The sequence below is a fragment of the Silene latifolia genome, chromosome 3 (assembly GCF_048544455.1).
Source record: "Silene latifolia isolate original U9 population chromosome 3, ASM4854445v1, whole genome shotgun sequence".
Taxonomy (NCBI): Eukaryota; Viridiplantae; Streptophyta; class Magnoliopsida; order Caryophyllales; family Caryophyllaceae; genus Silene; species Silene latifolia.
In genome coordinates this window covers 111,469,273-111,481,404 of record NC_133528.1, presented here as the reverse complement: position 1 = coordinate 111,481,404, position 12,132 = coordinate 111,469,273, and the positions used below count along the sequence as shown (strand labels likewise).

General features: G+C 39.0%; 1 protein-coding gene across 1 annotated transcript; it reads left to right on the top strand.

The window, feature by feature from the left end:
* The first annotated feature begins 341 nt into the window (after positions 1-341).
* LOC141647842 (putative linoleate 9S-lipoxygenase 5) lies at positions 342-5,885 on the top strand. The gene is made up of 9 exons (XM_074456190.1): positions 342-846; positions 1,384-1,676; positions 1,819-2,065; positions 2,547-2,864; positions 3,039-3,124; positions 3,459-3,566; positions 3,657-3,964; positions 4,177-4,440; positions 4,849-5,885. The coding sequence occupies exons 1-9, from the start codon at positions 501-503 to the stop codon at positions 5,600-5,602; spliced, it is 2,724 nt and encodes a 907-aa protein (XP_074312291.1). The 5' UTR covers positions 342-500; the 3' UTR covers positions 5,603-5,885.
* The last annotated feature ends 6,247 nt before the right edge of the window (positions 5,886-12,132 follow it).

The following is a 12,132-nucleotide window of genomic DNA, read 5'->3' as shown; positions in this document are numbered from 1 at the left end:
CATCAAGTTACAATTGATTACTCGCTTTTGTATCAATGAGGGCTTGATAAAAGTCGATTTTTAATTATTTAATTAATAAGATTCACTCATATCCGACTAAAATCCACGTAAATCCATGAAATTTCGTTTGAATCTAGTCAATCTTGCAATAACTCCATAACTAACAAGTTGTCTATAATGATTCCAAGCATTTGATGGGCATAAGTCAGAATTTGGGATGAAATGAATAGCTTGCAAAACATGAATTGAATTAATCTATGAATAAGAGAGACATCAGAATGACAAAGGTTAGGTGAAGTCATTTTAACATTGACTAAAAGCAAGTCAACTTATTCCTATATGAACACTAGGTACAACTTACAAGTAGGGACTTCTCAGAGTAATAAAGTCCAAACCACGAGGGTTGTAATTTGTAACTATGTTACCAACTCACACTCTATATATTTAGTATGTCATTTCCCAGATAACACAAAAGTAAATCATTTTTATTCATTTGTCACATGATGAACCTTCTCCTGAATAAGACCACCATTGTTGTTAACCATACTTTTCTATCTATTTATCCTCGTACAAAAATCATTCCTGCAACAAAACTACACTTAAATATGTCCTCAGATATTAAGGGAAAAACAAAACATACAAGTTTGAATGTGTTTAATAAAAGTACACATGTTAAGGAAAAGGAAGATTTTGCAGATGTTAATAAGGTTGTTGTTAAGGGGATAGTTGTGTTGAAGAAGAAAAGTTTGTTGGGTTTGAAAGATGTCTCTGATTCATCTGTTTTGGACACCGTTGAAGCCGAAAAGGTTTCTCTTCAGCTTGTTAGTGCTGTTAATGCTGATCCAGGTATGTATAGTGTATATTGTATACCCTTTTCTTAGCATCTGTTTGTTTGACTCTCCTTAATCTTGTGTGGCTCGTTTTAAAGTATCCGGTAAAAAGTCGACGTTGTTGAGTGTCGGATAAATACAAAGAGTGGAAATGAAATGAGTGGGCAAGAGTACGGTCCATTATTAGTCGAAATGAAATACTCCTATTTGTCGGTCGCAAGTCCTTATCAGAAACACTTTAAGAAAGAGCAATTTGTATGGGATTCAATCAGCGAGTATTGAATAGAGACTTGATGAATAACTCGACCTTGCAATGAATAGACTTTGAAAACTTGAATCCAATCAGCGACTATTGTATGAGACGGTTTCACACATGAGACTAACCCAAATTCTCATATGTAAATCACTTTTAAATAGGAATAAACTTTGAAAACTTAAATCCAATAGACTCTCTGAGTGTACATATACATAGGTTTTCTAAAGAAGTTAAGTCAAGGAAAATTGTTTGATTTTTATTTTAGAGAACTTATGTTGAATGTGTAATGTTTTTCAGCCAACAACTTGAAAGGGAAAGTTGGAATACCTGCATGTTTGGAAGAACTGCCTGCAATTCCCACTGGTTTGGCTGATGACGAATCAGCTTTCACAGTGGCTTTTGATTGGAATGAGGAAATAGCTCTTCCCGGGGCTCTTATCGTCAAAAATGAGCATCACAATGAATTTTATCTCAAAACTGTCACCTTACAAGATGTCCCTGGTTCTGGAATAATCCACTTTGATTGTAATTCATGGGTTTATCCTGTCAATTTCTACCTGCAGAAATATCGCATCTTCTTCACCAACAAGGTTATCTCTTCAGAATTCACTTGCTATTTCTAACTGCTGCTTGTAATTTAAAAGACAGATTTACACAAATACAAGTTAATTTAATATAATGTACCTAACTAATATGATGGTTGTCAACTTTCCAATCTCTGATGACATGCAGACATACCTTCCTCACCAAACACCCAAACCAATAACCAAATACCGCGAGGAAGAACTACAGATTCTGAGAGGAAAGGGAAGAGAAAATGCAAAGCTCCAGGAATGGGATCGTGTATATGACTATGCATTTTACAATGACCTAGGAGAGCCAGATAAAGGACCTGATCATGTCCGTCCAATCTTTGGAGGCTCTGCAAAGTATCCTTATCCTCGTAGAACACGGACTAGCCGCCCCCCAACAGATGAAGGTTATTATTTCTCATTTACTTACTCGAAATCATAGGCACTAGTGTAAACTCTTAACATTTCTACAGCTGGTAATCGTGTCAGTCGGATTGGGCTCTGGTTGTGTCGACTCAGATTTCGTTTAGTACATGATCAAGCAGCTTTAATTTTAGTGTCGAAGAGAGTCGGGTTTCAGTGATTATAAGGTCAGATTATTATCAGTGATTTCGTCGGCTCTTTTCAAGCTTAGGTGGAATTTCATGTTTAGGTTAATATTAGATGATAGAATTTAAAAGTTCAATGTTACATCAATTTCGTTTGGTTCTTCATAAGCTAACTTATTGTTGGGTCATTTATTGGTTCGGGCCATTATAGAGGCACAGGGTCAACCTTAGGTTGGTTGTGATATCGGGAATGTGTGGGACGAACCGAGTAGTATTGGTTATAAGCTTTCCTTCGTCTAAGAGCGGTCCACCAAATTTTCACATTTCTGTCCACCTACAGATCCTCACACTGAAAGCAGGCTACCACTACTTGAGGCCTTACCGCGCATGTATGTTCCAAGAGATGAGAAGTTTGGACACTCTAAGCTGGTGGACTTCCTTGGTGATACAGGCAGGTCTGTATCTCACGGGGTGGTTGGTCTACTGAAAGCAGTATTTGACACGACGCCGACAGAGTTTGACAGCTTACAAGATGTGCTGAACCTTTATGAAAAAGGAATTAAGCTTCATAATGGTTCGTTGCGAAACAAGTTGAAAAAGCTTCTTCATATTGGTGATTCAAACACTCTGAAGTTCCCTATGCCTGATATCATAAAAGGTACAGACTGACTTCGGCTCAAAATCAAACACGCTGCTCCACTCACTACAAGAGCATGTGGCTGTTTTTTTTTTTTTTTACTTCATTTCATATTTGAGTATAAGACACGTAACATAATATTTCCGAACTCCTTTTTGTTTTTTTAACTCTGGTGTCCTCAACATGATTATGTAGAGGACAAAACAGCTTGGAGAACTGACGAAGAATTTGCTAGGCAAATGCTTGCTGGATTGCATCCTCTTCTGATCCGTCGCTTAGAGGTAAATGTGCTCCTTCAATTTTTTTCCACAATTCAATCATCTGCCAAGAAACTAGGATGAAATGTTGAGGATAAGAGAACCAGTTTGTACTTTCATCTCACCTAAAGTTTTTTTTTAGGCAACCAATCTCACCTAAAGTTACTCCCTACATTTCTTGGGAATTTCTCCCTTTCCCTTGTTTTGCTCATTCACTGATATTACCTCGCATCTAAACTTCCTACAAGTTTGTTCATGAAATGCCTTGTTTAGCCTTGCAGTTAGGAAACAAGGGGGAAATTCTGACATGCTCTATTATATATTTATGCCGAAACTGAACGGGGTTTCCCAAATGCAGGAGTTTCCTCCAGTTAGTAAACTGGATAAAACAGCATACGGAAACCAAACTAGCTCAATTACCAAGGAGTGCATTGAAAAGAACCTGGATGGATTGAATGTAGATGAGGTGACATGCTCAGTCACCAGTTTTCAGTACATTAAACTACAATGTTCTTGATAGTCTTATGTAATATAAGTTCACTTTGTTTTTTAATAGGCAATCAAGAGTAGTAGGCTGTTCATATTAGACCATCACGATAAGATCATGCCATATCTGAGGCAGATCAATACGAATACTACATCAAAAGTTTACGCCACCAGGACAATCCTCTTCTTAAAAGAGGATGGAACACTGAAACCCTTGGTAATCGAATTAAGCCTGCCTCACACAGAAGGGGATCAATATGGTGCTATAAGCGAAGTACACACACCAGCGTATGATGGAATCAAAGGCTCCCTTTGGCAGTTGGCCAAAACTTATGTTGCTGTCACCGACTCTGGCTACCATCAACTGATCAGCCACTGGTACTAATCTGCCAAATAAATGCTTTCTTTAGTATACAGTTGTTTTGGAGTTTTCATTTATTCTTTTAGTATTCTTTATTTTCATATTTTTCTTTTACCTGCCAATTTGTCACTGTTGGTTTGAAATGATGATTCATGTTAGCTGTTACCAAATCAATCTTGATCAAGAGTTAAGTCTCTGTTGTGGCTGTTAATGTCTTTGTGTTGGACAGGTTAAACACACATGCAGTGATGGAACCATTTGTCATAGCAACAAATAGACAGCTGAGTGTGCTTCACCCAATTTATAAGCTTCTACAGCCTCACTTCCGTTACACGATCAGCATAAATGCTGTAGCTCGACAGATTGCTCTTAATGCTAACGGATTGTTTGAGGCCGCAGTCTTTCCCAGAAAGTATGTTGGAGAGTGGACATCAGAAATGTACAAAGATTGGGTTTTCACTGAGCAAGCACTTCCTAAGGATCTTGTGAAGAGGTATGCCGCATGTTTGACAACCACAATGTGCTTTTATTCTCGTCCCATACAAAAAAAAAAGCTCTAGGTACTTTGAGAAAATGATCATGGAATTATTCTCGTCCCATACACAAAAGTCGAGTAATCATACAGTCATGGCAGCCAAATAATTCAGTCACTGTTAATTCTGAGAGCTAAATGATACGGAGTAGCAGTAGTAAATTAGTTAAAAATAAAGAAACCTTGAAACAGAATATTCAACTGAACTGCACACAATTCCTCGTCATGTATCTTTGTTAGCATAAGGCATATTCAGTAGGATTTAAAATTTAAGTTGGTTTATAAATTGCAAGTGTTGCCAATCTAGCATTCACCCAACCGTTTTGTAGCCTAATTCTCAGAGGGTTTAATAACCTGTTTTTCTTCTAGAGGAATGGCGGTTAAGGATTCGAAAAGCCGCCTCGGATATAAGCTACTCATAGAGGACTACCCATATGCTGTCGATGGGCTGGAGATCTGGTCAGGAATTGAGACTTGGGTCAAAGAGTTCTGCTCAATCTACTACAATTCTGACCAAATGGTTGCTAATGACACGGAACTGCAGGCCTGGTGGAAAGAAATCCGTGAAAAGGGCCACGGTGACAAGAAAGATGAGAAGTGGTGGCCAGAAATGAAGACCCTAGATGAGTTGATTGAATCTTGCACAACTATTATATGGGTTGCTTCTGCTCTCCATTCAGTTGTGAATTTCGGACAATACCCTTATGGAGGATACATGCCCAACCGGCCTACTATAAGCAGGCGGTTCATGCCAAAGCCAGACACTCCCGAGTATAAAGAGCTCAAGACGAATCCCGACCTTGCCTTCCTAAAAACAGTGCCAAACCAACTCCAAACCTTGTTGGCTATGTCAGTAATTGAGCTTATTTCCGGGCATTCTCCTGATGAGGTCTATTTGGGACAGCAAGATCCCAGGAATTCCACATATGATGCTGCAGGATTAGAAGCATTCAGAAGATTTACAATGAATCTATCGGAGACTGAAGCGAGGATCATTGAGAGGAACAATGATACAAAGCTGAAAAATCGGGTTGGGTCAGCTAAGTTGCCCTACACATTGCTTTGCCCTTCTAGCGGAGAAGGAATCACTGGTAAGGGAATTCCCAACAGTATCTCGATCTGAACTCTAAACTTCAGTTCTAGCTAGCTCTAGTGCACAATGGGACAATATATTAAGCTTAATACTAAATGTCTGTGATGGCATTTCTATTCTCGAATAAGAGTCATAGAGTATGTATGAATGACTGAATGTGTATATAGAAGTATAGAACTATAGCAGATTCTTCAGCTATCATTTATGTAGATGCTTGGTATTTTGTGTTCGACGGATGCTCATAAGTTTATAGTCTTACACTTTTACTGTCTGGGTACTAGTTTGTCGTAGCCTCATATGATGTTGAAGTATGTCATACATTTGATGTCTGCAATTTTTTTTTGTACAACTTCAAAAACATTTGAAACGCCTGTCATTTACTTTCAAGGATCTACAAATTCACGGAGACGACCCTAGACCGGTGCTTATATGCTACTCCGTAACACATTGGCCCGGTGCTTATAAAATACTATGATAGCAGGAAACTCTAATGTTGGTAAAATTTCTAAATGAAAACAAGGCTCAAGTAAAATTCGCACACGGTATACCTAGTCATTTTTTCCGGAATAACAAGAAAGTGGTAATCTATTCCCTTAAATTTGCTTAATTTACCAATTATAATACAACTCATACATTTGAATATTTTATGCGAAAGCAATAATTTTTCGCCTAACTCAACTTTCCTCTAATTGCATCATTCAATTGTCGATAGCTAACTATTCTCTCTCTTCTTTTCTAGAGAGAGCTTTTTCTCTCATTTTTGAGAGCACGTGAGTTTATCAACTTTGACCAACAATTTCTCATTAATCAAATCAAATAAACTCTGCAAATCCTCTTTAATCATATCAATAAACTCTGCAAATTCTTCCCCAATTCTTTGGGTGTATTAAGGATCCTAAGAGTTTTTTCTGACAAGCCTATTATTATCATTACCTATTCCGTCTTAATCTTGCACTAATATCCCAAATCATTACCAAACAGTCTCATTCATTTGGGGGTTTTGATTTTGGAAGGCTCGAGGTGTTGTTAATCCGTTTGGATTCTTCACTTTTTGCGATGATTGGAGGGACGTTTGCAGTTCCCGATTGATCGGTGTGCTTTTCTTCTTTCTGCTGGGTTATTTAAGCGAAGGAAATGGGGAAGTTTATTCCACCAAAATTTTTTCAATCAAAAATACTAAAAAATTGTAATGATCTCTCAAAAAATCAAAACTTTCAAAAACCAATTTCAACTACTCCAATGGAGTTTGAGGCACAGTTTGGTAGGTATGGAAATGGGGGAGCTCCAGGAGCTGATAATGAGAATCAGCATGCTGGGGGTCGGGGTGAAAATGAGGTGCCTCAGAATCTCCCCAATCACCTGCATTACCATCACACTCATCCAAATGCCGAGTTCAATCTAATGAACCCTTTGCATGCTAATCTTTGGAGGTTTCCAAGGTCAGGTGGGCTTATTAATGTGGACCCAGCTGAGTTAGGACGATTGAGAGAGTTCTGGGGAAATTGTTATCTTGGTTTTTTGGTTGATTACTGTCTGTTTGAAGACGATCTGATCAATGATGTGATAAGAAGAAAATGGAGTACAAATGGGAAGATTACTGTGTTCAAAATAGGTGACATATATGTCTTCCACTGTGAAGATGATGCTGATTTGGAAGGATTGTTAGCTAGAAGCACTGTGACATTGAAGGAGCTCTAATGGTGCTGGCCAGGTGGTTCCCTGACACTGTCCCTAGAACAGTAAGGTTCCCTTATGCTGAGGTGTGGGTACACGTGTGTGGGGTCTTCCATTTGAATGCTTGAACATGTATGTTACACATGTTGCTGGTAGGTTGCTTAGCCATCATTTATCATGTTGAGCCGTTTGAATTTATCCCAAGAAATGATTAACTAAGGTTAAGGGCGTGTCTTAAGATGAATGAGCCTTTGATGCCTAGATTTTTCTTGGCTATGGATGGTGGACACCTACTGTGGGTCCAGTTCAAATATGAGGAAATTTTTAGGTACTGCATTAGGCGTGGGAAGGTAGGACTTAAAGGTTCACAATGTAGGGAAACCATGATGAATGTCGTATCAAGCATTTTTGGTATGATGGATCGTTCTGTGGAAAGGGGATTTGTAGTGTTTCAAGCTTATAGTAATCATACTATGTTCAATCTTGATCTAAGGGCAACCCCCTCAATTACTAGGCATATTTCATCTAGAGTGAAGCTGAGAAATAGGAGGCTAGCTAGTGAGTGTCTAAGGAGGCAAGAAAGGGAAAGGATGGTGATTTTTGATCTGGGTATTACACCAGGTGGACGAGTCTCACTAGGGATGAGCTTTGCTGTAACGGCTCAACCTTTTGCTGGTCCTGTGATCTTTCAGGTTGGGCCTGGTGTTGTTCATCTTGGTGAGGCTGGGGGAAGGGTTGCAAATGGGGGTACTGGTGTGAATGGAGATGTGCTGATGAGTGAGGCAAATGGTGAGATGCAAGGAAATGGGGATCAGAATAATGGTAGAGGAGCTCAGCAGTCTGGAAATGTTATAAATGGTCAGGAACAGAATGAATCTTCCATGGGAGCAGGTGGTTGGATCAATGAGCAAGGAGGCACCAACCAAGAAGACTTTCATAGTGCAGGGGAGGAGTTTGAGGAACCTGCTGTTGTGAATGTTGCACTTCAACATATTCATGAGACTGAGGCTTATGTCCTGGTTGCTAATAATGGAGATCCAAGGGGTGGTCTTGATCGTGATTTGAGAATTCAGGAAGCTATTCAGGGCTGAGTTGAGAATGATGTGGGTTGGGCACTAATGGAAGATGATTACCATGGTTTTAATCAAACTTTTGACCCTCATCTAGATGATTTTCCTATTAGGTATCATTACCCTGATGGGGAGAATCCTATGGAGGATGGTCCTGGTGCTGGGAATGAAATAGCTATGGATGAAGATAATACAAATGTGATCATTGTTAGCTCTTATTCGGAGTTTGGGCAGGGTGAGGGGTCCAACAATTTTGACCCTTACCCCACTAATTTGGAGCTCAACCCTAATGCTTTCAATTTTGACTCTGAAGGGTCTTCTGAATTTCATAATGAGGATGTTATTGATTTGATTTCAACATCTGAAAGCTCTGAGGAGGTCAACACTGACTTGCAACTTGATTTGGGCCAAAATAACACAAATCATGCTTCTGATTTGGTGAATCAGGGGTTAGGCTTGGATGGAGGTGACATAACCATTTCTCTATCCCTGACACTAGCTGCAATTATTCGCAAGGATCTGAAGTTGCAAGTGGGCTTTTCCTCTCTTAAACCTCTGGAAGAGTTCATGAAATTGGATGTAGATATGGGAAATTTACTGAAGACTGGAACTGGAAAGAGGAGGGAGCTGACTCCTGGGGCTACTACTAAGAAGAACCATCCACTAAAGCTCGTTGATATACCTGCTACTGGAGTCTCATCAAGGCTAATTGCTGAAATGGATGAAGGAAGGGAAATTCCATGCCTTTATGATGGGTTTATGGGCCTGGCAGATTGCTACCATAAGTCCAGTGCTGCTGAAGAAAACAAGGAGGTGTTATATGGGGCTCGTAAGAGAAAATGTTATACGGGGGTTAATGAAGACTTGGTCCCTGAAGATGATGTGTCCTCCATGGATAAAGCAAAGGATTACCTTCAACAATTGGCAAAGAAAAGGCGTACTGGTTCTGATATGTATGGTGAACAGGAAAGGGTTATTCAGGGTAGCTTTCGTGTGACTGTGGAGGATATGGACGTTGAGGTGTCCACTGATTCCTAGTCTGATGTTAATGAGGATGGCTTTGCGGAGGTTGGGCCTACTCAACCTCCTCACCAGTCATGAAAGGCTTCACATGGAATTGCAGTGGTCTCAATAATACGCTCGCGCCTACAATTCCAAGACTAAGAGCGTTGTTAGGTAATAGTTACTATGATTTTGTTTTTCTAATTGAAACCAAATGTAATGCAAGTAGTCTTTTTCCTTTATTTAGGCCTTTTGGGTTTACGAACTATGTAGGCATTAATGCCAATGGTAGTGCGGGGGGTTTATGGGTAGGTTTTCGTAACGAGGCTAAGTTTAGCCATGTGTGGTCATGTAGTAATTTCATCGTTTTGCTCGTTGAAAAATATAACGGTTTTTTGTGGTATTTAGTGTTGTTCTATGGTGTCCCATATGTCCATATGAGAAGCTCGGTTCTTGATGACTTAGAGAGTTGCATTATGGCTTTAAATCATCCATTCTTGATATTGGGTTTGATACGTGCATTTTGTATAGTCTTTTTAGCCTATTTTTGCACGTATTTCCATGTACTTTTGTACTGTTTATATTGCATTATGCCCCGAAATGGCTACTTTGGTTCATCTTGTCTATTTTGCAGGAATGAACGTGAAAGTAGTAGAATCGTACCATTTTCGTCCTGTGTTGCATGCATTTTGAGGAGACGGGATTTTCAGAACGAGATACTGCATTGGGATACGTGAAGGAATGGTCTACGAAGCAGTCGTCAACGAGTTTGGAGCTGTTTTGGAGGAAGAACACCCGATCGAAGACTTTTCTTAGTCGATCGAGTGGTTTCACAAGCTGAGGAGTTCGATCGAGTAGTCTACTGTGCTCGATCGAAAATGCTGGAATTCGAGGTTACTCGCTCGAGTGATATTTGTTCTCGATCGAGTGGTTTGCTGGCTGAAGTACTCGATCGAGCTGTTTCAAACTGCTCGATCGAGTGGATTGAGGTTTCACGGGCCTTAATTAATCCGTGAATGTTTGTTTTCGTTAATGGACTTGTTATTTCCTATTTAAGTTCGAATAATTAGGTCATTTAGATAATTCTTATCTATCTTTCACTGCTTAACACTCTTAATTACGCTGCTTTCTCTTTTCCCTAAACTCTTTCACTGTAACTTCTGCTTTCGGGTTATTTTGCTTGGATCTTGTGTTTTTTACGCTGAATTCTTGCTATTGTAATCTCTTACTCTCCTTTAATCTTAATCTTTCATTTGTTTGCATTAATTCTCTTGTTTAATTCTCTTAATTTTTGCCCTAATCTCTTTTATGCAAATTTATTACAATTTCAATATGTTTGTTATTAGTTTATTCATTATTATTAATCTTGACAATATTGATAGTATGAGTAGCTAATTTAATTCATGTTGGGACTAGGGGATCTATGGTAGAATTGTGACGATATAGCGAATAGGTTAGATGACTTATTTGTGAGATCCTGTACTCATGGCAATTTAATTGTATTTACCGACTTAGTTGAGTGCACGCTTCTAAGTTACCCTTTTGTTTTTGCAGGATTTCCCCTGAATGGATCCGGCTTGATTTAAAGAGTAATTTGGGTATCTAGTTCTATAAGTTTGGAATATCGTGAATGAATAATAAGGGAAGACTAAGTACAAAGAATATCACTTGTATTATTTAGATAAGCTGAATACAAATTTGTATATATAATCGAATACTCGGGAAATAATGAAAGGTAAATTGTGAAATAGCTAAAATAAAGATCAATGAATAATGAATGAATTTACAAATGCTCGATTATGCTATTTATAGTTCTACCAATATTAACGTTGCATTGATCTCAACGTCCTTCCCCATTGTCGGAGCTGTTACCGGATTAATAGGGCACATTCCCTATTAATCCGGTTGACTCGTTCTCCTCTAACTATCCTTTAGCTTAATTCCTTTTTGCACGTCTTGATTCATGGAGATGTTATAGTCTTATAGTTAGACTTGGTCTTCCTTGAGAATAGGACATGAGCATTTATCTTCATATAACCGTTTTGCTGCTCTTTAGCTTAATCCGTTTTGCTTAGGTGCGCCGCCAGCTATTCCGTGCTTACCATCAGGCTTTTCTTCTGGGATTTAGTAGCCTACTTATCCTGTAATACTCTTCATCTGCCAAATAGTGGTTAGATTTGTCCGGTCTCTGGTTGTCTCAATCAGCCTAGTAAGGTCAGGCCAAGTTAGAGTCAGACCAGGCTAAATTGGGCCTAACAATTGCCCCTTGACATTTTACCCGTGCTGGATCAGGCCAGGGGCGAGATGTCAATTTTACCGGGTTAAACAATAAAAAAGAATTATATTTGCTCAATGACTCTTAGACTCCTAGTTACCGTTAAATACTACAACGGCTAATTGTATGATGTCATGCTGACAGTTTTGCATTTTCTAGGGTTTTTGCACCGTTACTCCCCTTCTATAAAAATGGTATTTGCGATGAGTTTGTTTTTCACCAAATTTCTTCCACTTTCCTTGCTAAATTTTCTCTAAAATTCTCCCCTATTTCCCAGGAGTTCCATTCTGCTAACTTGTAATTTTTTATTAAATAAAATTCATCACAATAAACTAAATAATAAAGGATATGGGAGCCAAAAAGCGTCCCCGCACCCCGGAAAGTCGCTCGCTAAACTCCGAACCCAAAGACGTCCAGGAGGAGGAGGTGATTGAAGTTTATCCTCCTGCTCGTGCTATAGCTTTTAAATATCGTGGATTCTATTTTTTTCTCGCTCTTCAATCTCTGGATCCTTACTTTCCTGAAGAAAACTTATTGAA

Bases quoted from the DNA above. Each gene is read 5' to 3' on its own strand.
- LOC141647842 (XM_074456190.1), top strand. From the start codon at position 501: ATGATGAACCTTCTCCTGAATAAGACCACCATTGTTGTTAACCATACT. The intron at 2,066-2,546 runs GTTATTATTTCT...GTCCACCTACAG, and splicing joins CCGCCCCCCAACAGATGAAG to ATCCTCACACTGAAAGCAGG. The intron at 4,441-4,848 runs GTATGCCGCATG...TTTTTCTTCTAG, and splicing joins CCTAAGGATCTTGTGAAGAG to AGGAATGGCGGTTAAGGATT.